General features: G+C 46.0%; 1 protein-coding gene across 1 annotated transcript in view; it reads right to left on the reverse strand.

The window, feature by feature from the left end:
• NID1 (nidogen 1) overlaps positions 1-15617 on the reverse strand; it is a 74912-nt gene extending 59295 nt beyond the window's left edge. Inside the window, exon 1 of the mRNA XM_058669379.1 lies at positions 14767-15617. Within this exon, the coding sequence (XP_058525362.1) occupies positions 14767-15141 (375 nt within the window). The 5' untranslated portion in view covers positions 15142-15617. The remainder of the gene's footprint in view (positions 1-14766) is intronic.
• Between the last annotated feature and the right edge of the window lie 655 nt (positions 15618-16272).

The following is a 16272-nucleotide window of genomic DNA, read 5'->3' on the forward strand; positions in this document are numbered from 1 at the left end:
AGAGTGACTCTCCACTCAGCTGTCCAGAGCTGATGAAATGGGCTGTGGGTTTTCCAGTGCCATGATTTTTACCTCTCCTCCTCCCACAGCCTTCATCCTTTCAGTCACTTCACACCTCATTACCAGAGGATGGGTCAGGGCACCATTTGGTGACTTTAAGAGAACCTGGCAAAATGGTCCAGTGAGGTTGGAGATTGGAGGGAGGAGGGCAGGAAAAGAAACCAAGGTTTGAGAATCAAACATGTACTCAACAAAAATCTCTTTTGACCGAACTTTATGGGCTGTTAACTGTTTAGGTGGCAGATTTTTCCATCATCACCTCACATCAGTAAGACTTCCTGGGATAGGCTACAGAGATGGAAGGCAGGCAAAGAGCTTCACGGAGCTGGTCTCTCAGTGCCAAACATCCCAAGCGGGCTGGTGTGTGGGAGCGTGGGAACGGCTCACTTTCTCAAGCCTGTGGTGTTGGCAGCAAGTGGCTGCTAGCGGGAAGCGAGCACACGGAGGCCATGTACAGACGACTGAGCCTAATAGCCGTTTGTCAGTGAAACTTAAATTGGTCCAACAAATTTGTACATGCTCCCAGTGTCTGCTAGGCTTTAAGATCTGGGCACTGAAATGCTTCTGTTTGCACAGGGAAGGTCGTAGGAACCAAGTTTTGACAGGCATCACGTCACCCCACCCCCCATGCTTTGGACAAAGATCTTGCACCCCACAGTGGCAGTAGAATTGCTGGGAAAAACTTCTCAGCCAATTTCACTACACAATCAATTTGATCGCATGTGGTCACAAAGAAACAGAACTTTTTGGATAAAAGTAATATATAGCAGAATAGTCACCAGTTCTGCTGGATTCTTAGCTTTAAACTTTTCCCTGACAAACTCCCCCCTCTCCACCCCAGGAGAACCAAAAATATCAAACTTAATGAAGATTTGAGATTTATTTGAGATTTATTTGTAAGGTCCCTCAAGTGCATGATGCTCCCAATGAGCCTTGCTCCTTGTCTCCATTTTCTGAAAGTATTTGAAGACAGACTGCTATTCCATAGCACCCACAAAAATTAACCACAAAATGGCTTAAAGACTTAAATGTAAGCTCTGAAACCATGATGCTCACAGAAGAAGGCATAGGGAAAAAAGTTCCTCAGCACTGGTCTTGGCAATGATGTTTTGGACACACATCAAAACCCAGGCAACAAAAGCAACAACAAACCAGCAAGGTTCCATGATTGTCTTTGCATCCCCTTCTTCCCCAGACTCGCCCACTGCTCCTTGCTCCATCCTTGCCACGCCCTTTGTGGGAATCCAAGGCCATCAGCTGCACAGGCCACACTTGGCTGCGTTGATGAGCGGAGGATGCTGGCAAACACAGATTTAGCAACTTATCAAAAGTAACAGAGCCTTGAGGTGTCCCCTTGCAGTGTCAAGGGTCCAGAAAGAACCAATGTGTATACATAAGGATTGCACAGCGATCACCAGTGATCCCCTCACTTGTGCTGGTTAAGGAATGTCACAATTGGCCAGCCTTTAGTTTTTATATGAATGTTGGTAAGGCTAGAGCAGAACCACGTGCACTAGAACAAATGTCTCCAGCTTTATCATGGTGTTTCACTTAAGAAACTATTACATGCTCTTGATACTATGGTGCACACTGCTTTGAAAACAATTTATTGGCTTCAACCCTTGGCAAAGTTTCATTTCTCTTTGTGATGTCCTCCTGATTTCCTATGGGATGTTTATCACTCATTCCTTTACATCTGCCCCTTGCTCCAACTTTTACAGTTAGCATCTTAGAACCCTGACTCCCAAGGGTGCCAGTATGTTCCTTGCTATAGGTCATTTTGCAAAAGCCATCCTGGACTGAATGTGCTCATGAAGAAGTCCATCTTCCTCATGAATGACCTAAGGATAATAATTAGTTAGGACAATAATTTGTTAAAAGAACTAATCCTAAGCATTTTACCATGACACACACTAACTACATATTGCCTTTGTGAGGCTCTCGTTGAATCTGCATAGGGAGTCAAAACCTCTTTTTTGAGGAGCAGCTGATTCCACCCTGTCGATCAAATGCAAATATTGAAAGCTCATGTACAATGCCAGTGGACAATGGGAAAAAGTTCATTTGGCAAAGTTAAACTTCAGTGTAGTCTGTTACTAGCATGACTTAAAGCCCTTCTACCGAACACATCCACCCACTCACCCCAGGCACTACAGTAAACAATTCAGCTTTTCATCTGGCTGCCTTAGGGCAGAACATGTCAATTATATCACAAAAGACTGGGGTGAAAATGCCAAGCACCACGTGGTCAACAGCTGGAACCACTTAGGCACGATTGTTTCAACCCAGCTGACAAGCCAGAGATGAGCAGAGCCGCTAACTCACAATGGAGGGGTGTTTCTCCACAGAAATCACTTGTGTCTCCATTTCATCTGTAATGGGAACTCACAACAACTTGAATTACTGTCTAAACACAGATATGCAGTAAATTAAAACTTCTGTTAGAATCTCTGATATTCCAAAGCACACCAAAAAAGTCAAACAGCAGCCATCTCTTTTTCAAAGGCAGAAATAAGCCTCCTAGTCCTTTGGGCAGAAAGCAGCCTGCGATAGTTGGAGAAAGCATTCCTCCAAAACACGTGCGGCTGGGGAACGCTGGAGGCACACACAAATAAGAAACAAGCAGGGCTTAAGAAACACAAACAGCTGTGCTAAGAAGACAATGAAACTTAAAAAGCAGACTCCATGGGTGGGAGCAGTGGGAACTTACTGTAAAGTAATTTAGAGTAAACAATGGAAACGCAACAAACATTAGCTTTGGCTAAGGTTAAGATGATTTACTGAGGCTGTTTCCATTTTTTTAAATTTAATGAGACAGACATTTAACACAATCATCCTCCAGCTCACATACATGAAACAGACAAGGACATGACAAGAAACTTAGTTTAGCTTAATGTCACATTGTCAGCAGTGGGCCAGACTCTTTATGTTCTATTTGATTATATAGCTTTAGGAAAAGGAGTGGGGTAGTCATGAAAGCTGCAAACTTCTGTGCAACATCTTCATGGTAAGTAATTAGACATATGAAAAAAAAAAAGGAGTTAAGAAAAGGGAAACTTGAAAAAGAAATCTAGTTAATAGCTAAATCCATGACACAATCAAAGTGGGAATTGATTAACTTCAGCTTAGATACCAAAGGTGGACGTGGGACCCAATCTACTTGCATGGAACTTGAGAGTTTGTAAAGCATTTTAACTCCAGTTATCTCACTAAACCTGGCAGAGTGAGCACTGATATCATCTTCATTCTTTCAGAAAAAGAATTTCAGTTTATATCACTAAGATCAAGTGCCAGAACAAAACCCACAAATCCACACTGCAAATGTTTTAACCCCACAATGTCCGAGAAGTAGCTGACTTGAATTAGAAACTGATACAAAAGGATTAGCAAATAAAGATGTTAGAATGACCTCATTAAAAATAAGTCAACATTTTCACCTTAATCTAGTTAATGCTTAGTGAGAGACTGGTTCAGTTACCCATCTCTTCTGCACGAAACTTCTACCTGATATTGCCTCCTAACATTTAAAAATTATTGAGGTCTTTGAATTTTAATTACCGGTGTGTCTATCAAACAAAAGGTAAAAGTATCCTTGAGCGTTCCACACTTTAAGATCAGCAAAGATAGGAAAAGAACCTTATCCCAACCCTCAACCTCTGGGAAAGCACACTGGTGCCCTAAGGTTAGTATCAGAAATCACAGAAAAATCAAGCATGTATCTTCCTTTCCAGAAGGAACCACAGCTCCTTGTAACCTAAAAGCCAAAGAAGAGAGGTTTTTGTTTAAGGAATACACCAGCTAATGACTGTAGAATGAAATAAACAACCACACAAACAAAAGGAAACATCATTTTGCAACCCTAAATTCATCATTGATTTGGGCAAAGGTCATCAATGGATGCTAAAACCATTTGATGAAAGGTTGGTAGGCAAGGAAATTGTTGATAGAGCCAAGCACAACTCCAATGCTTGCATGTTGAGCAAAATCAGGGGAAAAACAGCTTGACACAATCTGGCTGCGGGCATCTTAACACCAGTTATTAATCACAGCATGGTTAACAGACAAAGCAGTAAACAGACATCACTTGCCTCCTCATGTTTACATCATGAAGTATCCTTATTAGTGAGTGCATAACCTATTAAAATATGAAAGGACAAATGGGTCAATTAAAAAGGAAACAAGGATTTGAATAGACATGTCTTGAAAGAAAATATACAAATGTCCAAAGAATCCATCTGAAGATATTCAACATCATTAGCCACACCAAAGAATTCAAATCAAAGCTATAAGACACTACTCCAAATTCACCATGATACTTCTAAAAAGTGGGAAATAACAAGTGTTTGTAAAGATGCAGAGAAATTGGAATCCTCACACATTGTTGGCATGAGTTAGGAAGGCACAGTCCCTTTGGAAAACAGCCAGACAGTTCCTCAAAATGCTAAACAGAGTTACTGTTGGCCTAGCAATTCCACCTCTAGGTATGAACAGTACTAAATAACTAAAAGCAAATGTCCACACAGAAGTTTGTACGTAAAGTGTTCACAGCAGCATTTTCTGTAACAGTCAAAAAGTAGAAACGGCCCAGATGATCATTAACTTACCAACGAACAAAATGGGACTAGCCACAATGAAATATTATTCAGCCATAAAAGAATGCAGTCCTGATATGTGCTGCAAGGTGGATCACATGTCTAGTCCCAAAAGATCACGTTATGTAATTCCAGTCATATGAAGTGTGCAGAATGGGCACACTTAGACATAAATAAGCTAGTGAGCCTGAGGTGAGGAGGGAGGAGTGGGAAGTTGAGAGGGAATGGATCTGGGATTTGTTTTGTTGGTAATAAAATTTTCTGGAATTAGTAGTGATGATAATTTCACAGCTCTGAACAGATTAATAATCACTGAGTTATGATCTTTCAAAGAGTGAATTTTATGATGTAGAAATTACCGCTCAATAAAGTTTTTACTTAAGAATCAAGGAATTAAAACAGGTAAATGAAATAAGAAAGAGAAATACATGTCTGCATATTTGAGAATCTCTCTGCAAGATTTCAAGAATCATAAGCAAGACCTACTTTTATAATCAGGTGTAAGATAACAAAACAATTTTAATTACATACTGAGTTCATAGAAATGAATGGTTCTTGTTGTCATTAAATGTAAAAGTAGGGAGGCTACTCTGCTTTTACAGATCAGATTCCAACCAGGGGCTGCTCTGCAGGCAGCTTATGCACAGCATCTCGGGGATACCTCTCGCTTGCCCAAGTCCTAGAGTGCACTTGGCCTTGTTCCTTACCACAGTAGGATGACCTGGTCAGGCTAGGACTAATCTCATCACCTGTGGACCTCAAGGACCACCATGACTAAACAGAGAAGGAATGTACCAGTTTAGTCACAAGCTTCAGCACATGGCCATCTACGAACTTGTAACAGCTACACCCTCCTGAAAAACTTGACAGCAACCTCATTCCACAGGACAGCAGCTTAGTAGATGTGAGACTTCTACCTCCTCATCTTCTCTAAGACTTAACTTTTTTTTTCTTTTTGTTTTGTTTTTTTTTTAAGATTTATTTATTTCAAAGGCAGAATTACAGAGAGAATTTTTCTATCTGTTATATCTGCTAATTCACTCCCCATATGGCTGTAATAGCTCTGATGCTGAGTGTATACATACAAAAAAGTTTTAGCTATTTACTTTCACCCATGTGAAAGATGGCAAAAGTGAGACTGACAGAGACATCTCCCATTTACTGGCTCACTCTCCAAATGCCAGGTCAAAGCCAGGAGCTCCATCCAGGCCTCCCTTCTAGTGGCAGGGACCGAGTGCTTAAGCCATCATTTGCTGCCTCCCAGGACATGCATTAGCAGGAAGCTGGGTGGAAAGCGGAACTCAAACTTAGGCACCCCAGTATGGGATGTGGGTCTCACAAAGCAGTTGCTCAAGCTGCTGTGCCACAATGCCCACCCATGAAAGGATTCTGACAAGCCCCTCAGCTCAGTGTCAGTTCCCTTCCCTGTACCGAGGCTTATCATATCTCCCACCTGAGCTACTTCCCAGGGCTGCTGCATGACTCAGGTGAGATATTACGAGTCTCTTAATGGCTACCCACTGTTTCACAGAATCAAGTTAAAAACCCTGGCAGTCTTTCTTTGTTCAACGAAAGCACCCAGCATGTCCACAGGCACTTCCCTGAGTGTGACCAGCTCTCATGGGACTTAGACTCCCCAGGGGAAGACAGGCAACAAACACATAAATAAAGGAGCAAAGCAGCAGCAGGGTTTTGTCAACTCTGTGATGCAAAGGGGCCACTGGTACAACTCAAGAGGCTGGCAGAGGGCAGAGGACAGAGGCCTGATGAAGTCACAGCCCTGGGAAGATGGGGCGTGCAACCCTGGCAGAGGCAAGAGAAGCACCAAGACCTGGAGGGACATGCTGGCTGGGACTTAGTGAGCTGAAGCCAGGTAGTTGTGCAGCAAGACATGAGGGTGGAGGGACTGGGTCAGATTAGGATTTGCAGAGGAGTTGGGAATCCATTAAGCACCAAGGAAAACTCTTGGAAGGTTGCAGGTTGGCAGATGAGATCTGAGTTACAAGTTATCTCCAGCACTGTGTAGCTCACCAAGTTCATCTGGCTCATGTTCCCCTTGGCTTCCCTACCCTAGCATAGGCCAAATTCCTGCTACTTACACTCCACAGGGTCTCACACACAACTATGCCTCCTCATCTTCCCACACAGCTAATCTGGAGTCATCGCATTGCTCCAGCTCTGTTGAAGAAGGTTCTCCAGACCCTTCACCACAATATAGCCTCTCTCTGGATCTCTTGCTCAGGGCACACCGCAAGGGCAGCTGGTATAATTACTGGCTTACTGTCCATGTTCCTCACTAGACCATAAACCCGGTGAGGGCAGAAACCACACTGATCTGGTTTTCAAGCTCTAGTCTCCAAAACCTAACACCGTATCTGGCATATCAGGTAACACATTAAATACCTATGGAGTGAATAAATGATGGATTTCCACATTGGACTGCATTGTACAAAAAGTGATACTTGGACCTGGTGCGATGGCTCAATAACTAAATCCTCACCTTGCAAACACCAGGAACCCATATGGGTGCCAGTTCATGCCCCAGTTGCTCCACTTCCCATCCAGCTCCCTGATTACAGCCTGGGGAAGCAGCAGAAGACGGCCAAAACCTTGGGACCCTGCACCTGTGTGGAAGACCTGGAAGAAACTCATGGCTTCAGATCAACTCAGCTTTCAGACCATTGTAGCCACAGGGGAGTGAAATATCGGGTGCAAGATCTTTCTGTTCCTCCTTTTCTCTGTAACTCTGATCTGCCTTTCCAATAAAAATAAATCTTAAAAAAAAAAAGCATCTGACATTTAGTGCCCTGAAAAAGTCAATAAAAGTCAATGAGATTTGCTCGTCATCTAGTCAGTCAAGTATATGATGGACCTAAGAGATAATCCTGTGGATTATCTTCATTTTGTAAATAAAGGGCCAAAGTAACAGTAGGCTGAAAATGTAATCATTTTACCTGGATTATCACTTGGGCACTGTGATTAATGGATTCCACTGTAGCCTCCATGGGGAATCAATAATGTCACACATTCTGTGATTCCACCAGGGTCATGGCAAGACCACAGGGCAATTTGGGCAAACTGAAAGCTGCTGTCCCAGCCCCATGCTCAGGGTTTAGCGAGGGCAATGGGGGCTAGGTGTCACCACCCTTTATCTCCAGGACCGGAGCTTTTGTGCTGGTAACAGGCTGCATAGCTACAAGGAATGGCTGTGGGCTCGACTAGCAAATTTGCAAATTTCCCTTGTGCCATTTCTTTTTTGTTCTTCTTATTACAAGAGGGGACTGGCCTTGTGGTACAGCATATTAAACCACTGCCTGTGAATCCAGCATTCCATTTGAGAACCAGTTCAAGCCCTGACTACTCTGTCAGCTTCCTGTTTTTGCACTGTGTAGTGCATCCACGTGCTTCGAGGTACTAGTACTTGGAAGACATCCCAAGTACTAGCAGCCCTGTCACCCACATAGGAGACCTAAATGGAGTTCCTGGCTCCTGGCTTTGGCCTATCCTAACTTGGACTTTTGAGGCCATTTGAGGAATGAAACAGTGGATGGAAAACCTCTGCTAACTCTTCCTTTCAACTAATAACATTTTAAAAGGATTACTAGAGATGCTAAACATGACTGTTTATTTATTTGAAAGGCAGAGAGAGATTGAGAGAGGCAGATCTTCCATTTACTGGTTCATTCCCCCAAAGCCCTCAATAGTTAAGGAGTCAGGAGCTGGGAATTCAACCCAAGTCCCCCAAATGATTGTCAGGAACCCAAGCGCATGAGCCCTCACCTGTTGCCTCCCAGGGAACACATTAGCAGGAAGCTGGAGGGCAGTGTGGAACTAGGTCTTAAATATAAGCAATCTAATACAGGATACAGGCATCCCAAGTAGTGATTTAAACTCTGTGCCAGATTTCTACCACAACTGTAGCAGTTCTATGAATGAACATTTATAGGATGCTGGGGACCAGAGAAAGGAAGAAAGAGGAAGGAAAAGAGACCAGTGGCAGGGAGATGAGTCAGGATAAAGGTATTCAAACTTTTTGCTAGCAAGGATATCCTTTTACTATTTTCCCATGGCATGGAAGAACACACAGAACTTGTTAAATAACCATTATTCTATTTTTATGAATCAAAGACAAATAATTTTATATGCAACAGAAGCATGTCCCAGAAATTCTCCAGTTGATCTACTCACCCAGAGATTTACAGTCAGTGTGAGCCAACCCACATTAATACACTGAGATGATAAAATTCCAAAGGGAGACCACATTGTTTAATATTCTGGGCTAACTCATCACAATTCTGAAGAACTCGCAATGAGGGAGTTCAAAGTACACTGGTCAAGGCAACAGACTTCTCACATGAAATGTCCAATGGCTTAGAGAGTTGGCCAATCAGTCCTGCTAAGGAGGCCATGCTACAACTGGTTTTACTGGTGGAACTACACTGATTTACCACTCAAAAAACAAAAAAGAGGGTATTCTACGGGGGACTCAGACCTTATCACATAGGGAGTCCACTGCAGCCCGCAAGAGGGAAATCTGATAACCCAGGGGATACTTCCACTGTGCCCTTGTCTACTTGTGCACATCTGTCAAACTGAGCCTGCAGTTTGTGATATTTGGATGGCACCAGACCAGCAGCTCTCCAAGATTTTGGTCTCAGGACCTTCTGTATACTTCTCAAGATCGATTTTATGGATCTGAAAAGCACAGTTAGAGAGAGAGAGTGAGGGAGAGAGACTGAATCTTCCATCTGCTAGTTCACTCCCCAAATAGCCACAATGGCAGGTCAAAGCCAGGAATTTCATTTGAGTCTCCTATGTGGGTTTAGGGGCTCAAGGACTTGGATTATTTTCTGTTGCTTTCCCAGGCTCTAATGCAGGGAGGGACCTGGATTGAAATGAAACACCCAGAACTTGAACTGGCACCTAAATGGGATGTTGGCGTTGCAAACAGTGTGGCTTAACCCACTGTACCACAACACTGGTTCAGTCTTTATGCTCTTAAAAATAATTTTATTAAAGATCCCCAAATGTTTGTGGTTGTAATATTGACTTATTACTTGATGAAGGGAGGGAGCAGGAGGGAGAAAGAGAATGTGAGCAAGTACTGAATGTGCCAGGAATTCAATCCAGGTCTCCTATAATAGTGGTAAGGACCTGACTACTGGGGTGATCACTGCAGCATCCCAAAGTGTGACAGCAGGAAGCTGAGCCCAGAGGAAAGCCAGGCTAGCCTGGAGCATATTGACATAGCATACAGATGTCCAAACTAGAATCTTTAACTGCCATGCCTAATGCTTACCCTGCTTGTCCTTATGAAGGCTATCTCAATTGACATTTATCATATGAGAAGTTAAAGCTGAGAGATACTGCAATATTCCTATTATTTAAATAACTCACTACATGTTAACATAAATAACTTTTAAAAATGAAAACAAACATATTCTCCAGGCTAAGGCTATTCAGGGTAAGAACAGAATTGCCACTGTTTTACATTTTAGCAAATCAGTTTGCTGTCTGGCTTAATAGAACACAACTAGACTCTCTTATCTGCTTCTGCATTCAACCTGCTTTTATTAGAATCACACACATCATGTAAACTCAGATGAGTCTCACAGTGTAAAAGAGCATGGGAGTCTAAAAAGCAAGCATCATGGTAGTGATGAAAAAGAGCTTTGACTTTGTAGATCCCTGAGTTCTAGGACACCCAGGGATCTCTGGAGCGCACTTTGAGAACTGCCTCATTTTGAGCATCAATAGAGCTTCCAGGACCCCAAATCCGGCTGTTCATTTAGCTATCCTGTTTCCCCTTGTAAACCTATGTCTCCAGGCTTCCGCTTTCCTCCCAAGACTGACTGTTCTGTTTACTGGAAGATTTATTGGCTACACATCATCCCCTACTTCTGGTCTTTTTGGGCCCCAATGTCAAAATCAGATCTGAGCTCATGACTTAAGTCAGTCTTCCAGCAACCCCACTGCTGCCCACCTTCTCCTTGATGTCCCACAAGCGACCAAGATTCTGTCGATATATCTGGTCACCTCTCAGATCCACTCTTTTCTCTCTTGCCCCCTTTCAGTAGGCCCCAATAGCTTTCTATCTGGAAAATCCAGTAACTTATGAAACTGTTTCCCTGCTTTCAAAGGCTCCCTTATCCATATAATTTTTGCAAACAACTGCTAGACTCACCTTATCAGAGATGAAAAGGTTTTGTGAGCACTCATAGGTAGCTTAGTCCACATTAGCCTTTCCTGCCCTTCCATGTGGTACATGACATCACTTGGACCCAATCCTTTCCTCTACCTTACCACTGACTCTGGACTTAGCCAAACAACTTGCTTTAGCATGTGAGATATTAGCAGACATGGCTCAAGTAGAGGTTTGCGAAAGCTCAGAGGTATACTGCTGGCTTTCCCATATTCCTGAGAAGGACCCTTCTAAGTTGACCCTTTAAGGCAATAAAACTTTTAGCAGTGATGGAAATGTCCTATAGCAGCAAGCACTACTTCTTTAGTGTAACCATGAGCCACAGGAGATTACTGAGCACTTGATACATGGCTAGTGTGACTTAAAAGTTGAAAATTCCATATCTTTAATTGTACTTATTTAAATTAAGGCACCTGTGTTTGGTTGGTGGCTACTGAATTCGAAGGGAAGAGCTGTAGAGGTTGAGTGCCAGGAGCCAAATCATCATAACTGCCTCCACCATAGCAGCCCACCTTGGAGCAGCCCACTACCAGCTATTCCCACTATATGGTTTCCAGATTGTTACACTGCACAATCTAATTGATACAGTCTATCTTCTGGCCTTACCTGAATAGCCCTTGTTGTGGTCAGTTCAGACTACCAACTTTCTCAGCATAGGCCAGGCTCATTCCCAGGGGAAATTGTTCCAGATGTACTTTGTACCTTTTCCTCTCTGCCTACTGAAAGGGGTCCCAAGTGTTATTTCTGTGAAGTCCTCCCTTACTGTTATAACTGCCAACAACCCCTCATGTCCATTACCATGTGTCAGCCTCAATGCTGGAAAGAGCTAAGAGTCAGACATAGATCAGGATTGAAATCCAAGCTTTGGAATTTAGCTGGTGGGGCAGCTTTGGGCATCCCATAGTGGGATGGAGACGGTCATGATGAAGGCATCATGAAAAAGGCATCTGAAAAAGGACCTGACACATACAGGCCCACCCAACCAGTAACTTTCTTCCTTTGGTGGGTATCCTGTTTGCTGGGCCAACAACTGGACTGCACAGAGCATCCAACGTTTGCCCACACTCCCTACCAATGCACCTTTCCATGCAGGGTTATACGAAGGCTTCCATCAGTTCAAAGATGCATCTACACAGCAACAGGTAGAGGTTGACACAGTGCTGTCAACAGAAGCCCCTTCAGCTCCTGGGATTGTAGCCCTCAGTTTTCAGTCAAACCGCATGACTGCCTCACCTCAGGGAAATCCTCCATATAGGGGGATTCTCTGTTCATTAATCCATACAAGGGAACTGATACAGCTGCAGGGCTCCTGGGAGCTGGCTGAGTGCCTTATTAGGACCACACTGTACCAGAGTTTCCTCCCTTTGCTCAATCTTTCCTCTTTTCCTCCTTCCATGGGTGCACATCTGGCAAGCTCACCCTAATGAAATAACCTCCTGCTAGCCTCCATCTCGGAATCAGTTTCCTGGAAAATCCAACTGGCAGCACAGATACAAAATCTAAGAGGTACTCTGGGATTCCTAAATGCAAATGAAATTTGAATAGACTGGAAGAGTACTTTGAAAGGAATCTTCTTTTTTAGGGACAGATTGTCTAGGTCTTGAAAATGTAACATGGTGAGTTGAAGCTCCAAGTAAAGGCAACCAGAGGTCTCAAAATTAATAAAGGGGTTCTTAATCTTTATTAATGATGGGGTCAGTGTGACCTCCATAAGGGTTCATGAGTAGAATTTCATGGTTCTCTTAATTCAGAGGAAAAAGAAATTTCAGGATTTTTAAGATTGTTTATTTTATTTGAAAGTCAGAGTTATATAGAGAATGACACCGATTTTCCATCCTCTGGTTCATTCCTCAAACGGCTGCAACAGTCAGGGCTGAGCCCAGCAGAAACCAGGAGCTTCCTTGGGATCTCTCAAAGAGGTGGCAGGAACCCAAGCACTTGGGCCATCTTCTGCCGCTTTTCCCAGGCCTTGTCAAGGAGCCGGATCAGAAGTGAGCAGTCAGGATTCAAACCAGCACCCATATGGGATGTTGACAATGGCTTTACCTACTATGTCACAGTGCCAGCTCTAAAAATTTCACTTTTTCGTACTTATTATTTAGCTTTTTCTTCAATTATGAATATGGTAACAAAGCATACCAGAAGCTATCTTGATTTTGTCACTAGCACAATTTACAGGTATTTTGATATCACACTACAATTGCTGCAGGTGTTTCTGAATTTCATAGTCCTTATGACCTTCAAAGGTCAATAGTTTCCTGATTCACAGTTACACCTTGCTATTTAATGAAGTTGAAAGGAAGTATAAATACATCTATATAAAAGATGTGGTTTTAAAATATATATATAGCTGAGAGACAGAACTGCCACCAGCTGGTTCATTTTTTTTTTTTTAAGTTTTTATTGTTATCGGAAAGCCGGATATTCAGAGAGGAGGAGAGACAGAGAGGAAGATCTTCCATCCAATGTTTCACTCCCCAAGTGAACCGCAACGGGCCGATGCGCGCCGATCCGAAGCCGGGAACCAGGAACCTCTTCCGGGTCTCCCACGCGGGTGCAGGGTCCCAAAGCCTTGGGCCGTCCTCCACTGCTTTCCCAGGCCACAAGCAGGGAGCTGGATGGGAAGTGGAGCTGCCGGGATTAGAACCAGCGCCCATATGGGATCCCGGGCGCGTTCAAGGCGAGGACTTTAGCCGCTAGGCCATGCTGCCGGGCCCCAGCTGGTTCATTTTCTAAATGACACCAATCATGGCCAGCAGCCAGGAACTCAATCAAGGTCTCCCATGTGGGTGGCAAGCACCCAATCACTTGAATCATCCCAGCTGCCGCTCAGGATTTGCCTTAGCAGAGAGATGCAGTTAGGAACCACAACTGGGTATTGAATCCAGGCAACACACTGCAGCACACGGATGTCCTAACACCGCTTACCAGATTTTTCAACACCTATAGCTTCCCTGGCAATCTTGTGGATTTTATTTGATGCATCAAATCGCATTAAGGTGAAACAGGGTCTTTGGGTTTTAAAAGTTCTTTGCTGGTGAGGCTAAGCCGGGGGCTCTACGTGAGGGTTGTTCAAGAGGCGGTGTGCCAGCCGGGCCGGGAGCACGGCCATTTCTGAGGCAGGGCAGCCTCCCCCACTTCTGGAATGCATACAGACTTTATATGAAAGCCACATGGTGGGCGGCTGCGGAAGGCAGAGACACGAACGGATTTCACCAAGGTGAACGCGCCAAGGTCTAGGGTGGTTCCAGAGAGTTAAAGGTCTCCAGGCTCACCTCATCATCTGCGACCCCCCCCCATGGTGACAGGAAATTGAATCCCCAGGGCGCCCTGAAGTCCCAGCTCTGAACTCTGGACTCTGGATCCAGCTGGACTGGAGAACAGAATCACTGCCAAGGCACATCCGGCATGTGTACACACACACACGCATTTGCGGGGGCTGTCGGCTAAATTCTGCGAGCGGAGAGCCAGCTTAGGCTGTCCTTCCTGGCCCTGTAACTTGGGACGTTCTCCCGCGGCGGTTCTGCGCCCGCACCTAGCCCCGACTCGGGCCGGGTCCTGGCCCCAAAAAGGCACCGGACACAGGCGAGGCGGGGACCCGACTTTTACAGTCGTCGGGGAGGAAACTCCGCCCTGGATTCTGGGGCTGTTAGGGACCCAGTGTTCCAGCAGGGCGCGCGAGGCCCGGCTGACTTGGCCAGCGACCCCTGGGTGACAGACGTCCGACGCCGCATAGCCTTCGGCGGGCCGGGCAGAGGCGGGAACCCAGTGGGCGTGAGGCCAGCGGTCAGGGATTGCGCCCGCGACACCCACGCCCGTGCAGCTCCGCGGGTGCCCCCGACGTGCCCCGCCTTCCATCCGACGCCGACCTGCCGCCCCTCCCTGCGCCTGACCGCCCTGGGTCGCACTCACATAGACCGATTCGATGTCGGATCTGTCGTAGAATCGGAGCGCCTCGGTGAGCTCCAGGGCAGGGGAGACGAGGTCATCCCCGTCCTCCAGCTCCAGGTCTCCCTGGCCCGGCCCGAAAGGGAAGAGCTCTTGGCGGCTCAAGCAGCCTCCGAGTCCCGCCAGCAGCAGCTGCAGCAGCAGCGCCCGCATCCACGCAGCCCGCATGGTCCCAAATGCAATTCCCGCAAACCCGGCACTCGCCGGCCGGCCGCTGCAGAAGGCGGAGATGTAACCGGACGCCCCTCGGCAGCCCCTGCACGCCTCCGCCTCCAGCCGTCCCCACCCAGGGAAATAGGGGAGGGGAGCAGAGGGGAGATGGGGAGGGCCCCGCCCCATGCACCCGCGCTGCGCCGAGCGGCCCAATGGCTGCGAGGGGGAGGGCGAGGGGCGACCCCGAATCCCAGCGTCCGTGCCGGGGCGCCCTAGCTGCCCGCAGCGGGGAGTGGTCTTTGGTACGCGTGACACCGGGCGCCCACTCGGTTCCCACTGAGTGGAGCCACAGTGGGAGCAAAGGGTCGAACTCTGCACCGCTGTCCTCCGGTCAGGGCGGACTCTGAAGTCAGAACCCTGAGCCCACCCGCAGGGCAGCCGGCGGGCCGGGGATTAGCCTCGCGAGCCTCAGTACAAATTGGGGCGTTGCAGATTAGCAGAGAGGAGCCTGGGCCAGGAGCATGTTCCTTCGCACTTCAATCCATCCGTCCATTCAATAGTTTGGGGGTGCCTGATCCAGCCTCTAGGATGGGCAGGTTCAGCACGAATCAAGGTCTCACGTTTTGAGACCAAATTATGAGTGTGTGACACGTTCAGTGCTGGCTTGGGTGGGATCCCAAGTGGCAAAACTCAGCAGGGCTGGAATAATGGGTCAGGGAAGACTGATGGTGAACTCAAAGCCGGCGTTCCAGCAGCAGCAGCAGCAGCAGCAGCAGGAGGAGGTGGAGCGCGGACGCTGGGTGGGTGCAAGGCAACCCCCTGCCTGCCCCGCCTCCAGCAAAGAATCTGGGAAGGATTGTGCAAAGCCAAGCCTTGAATGATAAATCCAGGAATTTAAACTCGCCCTAGCGCTCAGAAAAACTATAGAAACTCCTTGAGGAAAGGAAAGATAAGCAGTTTGAGGTAAACCTAAATATCGGTTGATGATTAGTTTGGCACAAGGTTGAAAGGACAGGTGTAAGTCCTTAGAAGGGTGGGGGGTATGGACGAGAAAGAAGGAGGTGCCAACGCAGAAGAAAGGAATCCGGAAGGTATTTCAAATGAAAGCAGGAGCAAGACCTGTGTTTGGAGAATGAATGTCATTAAAATTGGACTCAAACTTTTATGCTTGGAGGACTGAAAAACTAAAGCTGCCTTGGATGGCTGGGACCAGGAACTGGGCCAGCTGGAGTGGGCCATGTGTTTGATGTCAATGGGACATCCCTGTTGCTGTCGGCAGCTGAAATTAAGGACCTGGAACCTACCTTGGAATAATTT

Source organism: Ochotona princeps, chromosome 10 (genome assembly GCF_030435755.1).
Source record: "Ochotona princeps isolate mOchPri1 chromosome 10, mOchPri1.hap1, whole genome shotgun sequence".
Lineage (NCBI taxonomy): Eukaryota > Metazoa > Chordata > Mammalia > Lagomorpha > Ochotonidae > Ochotona > Ochotona princeps.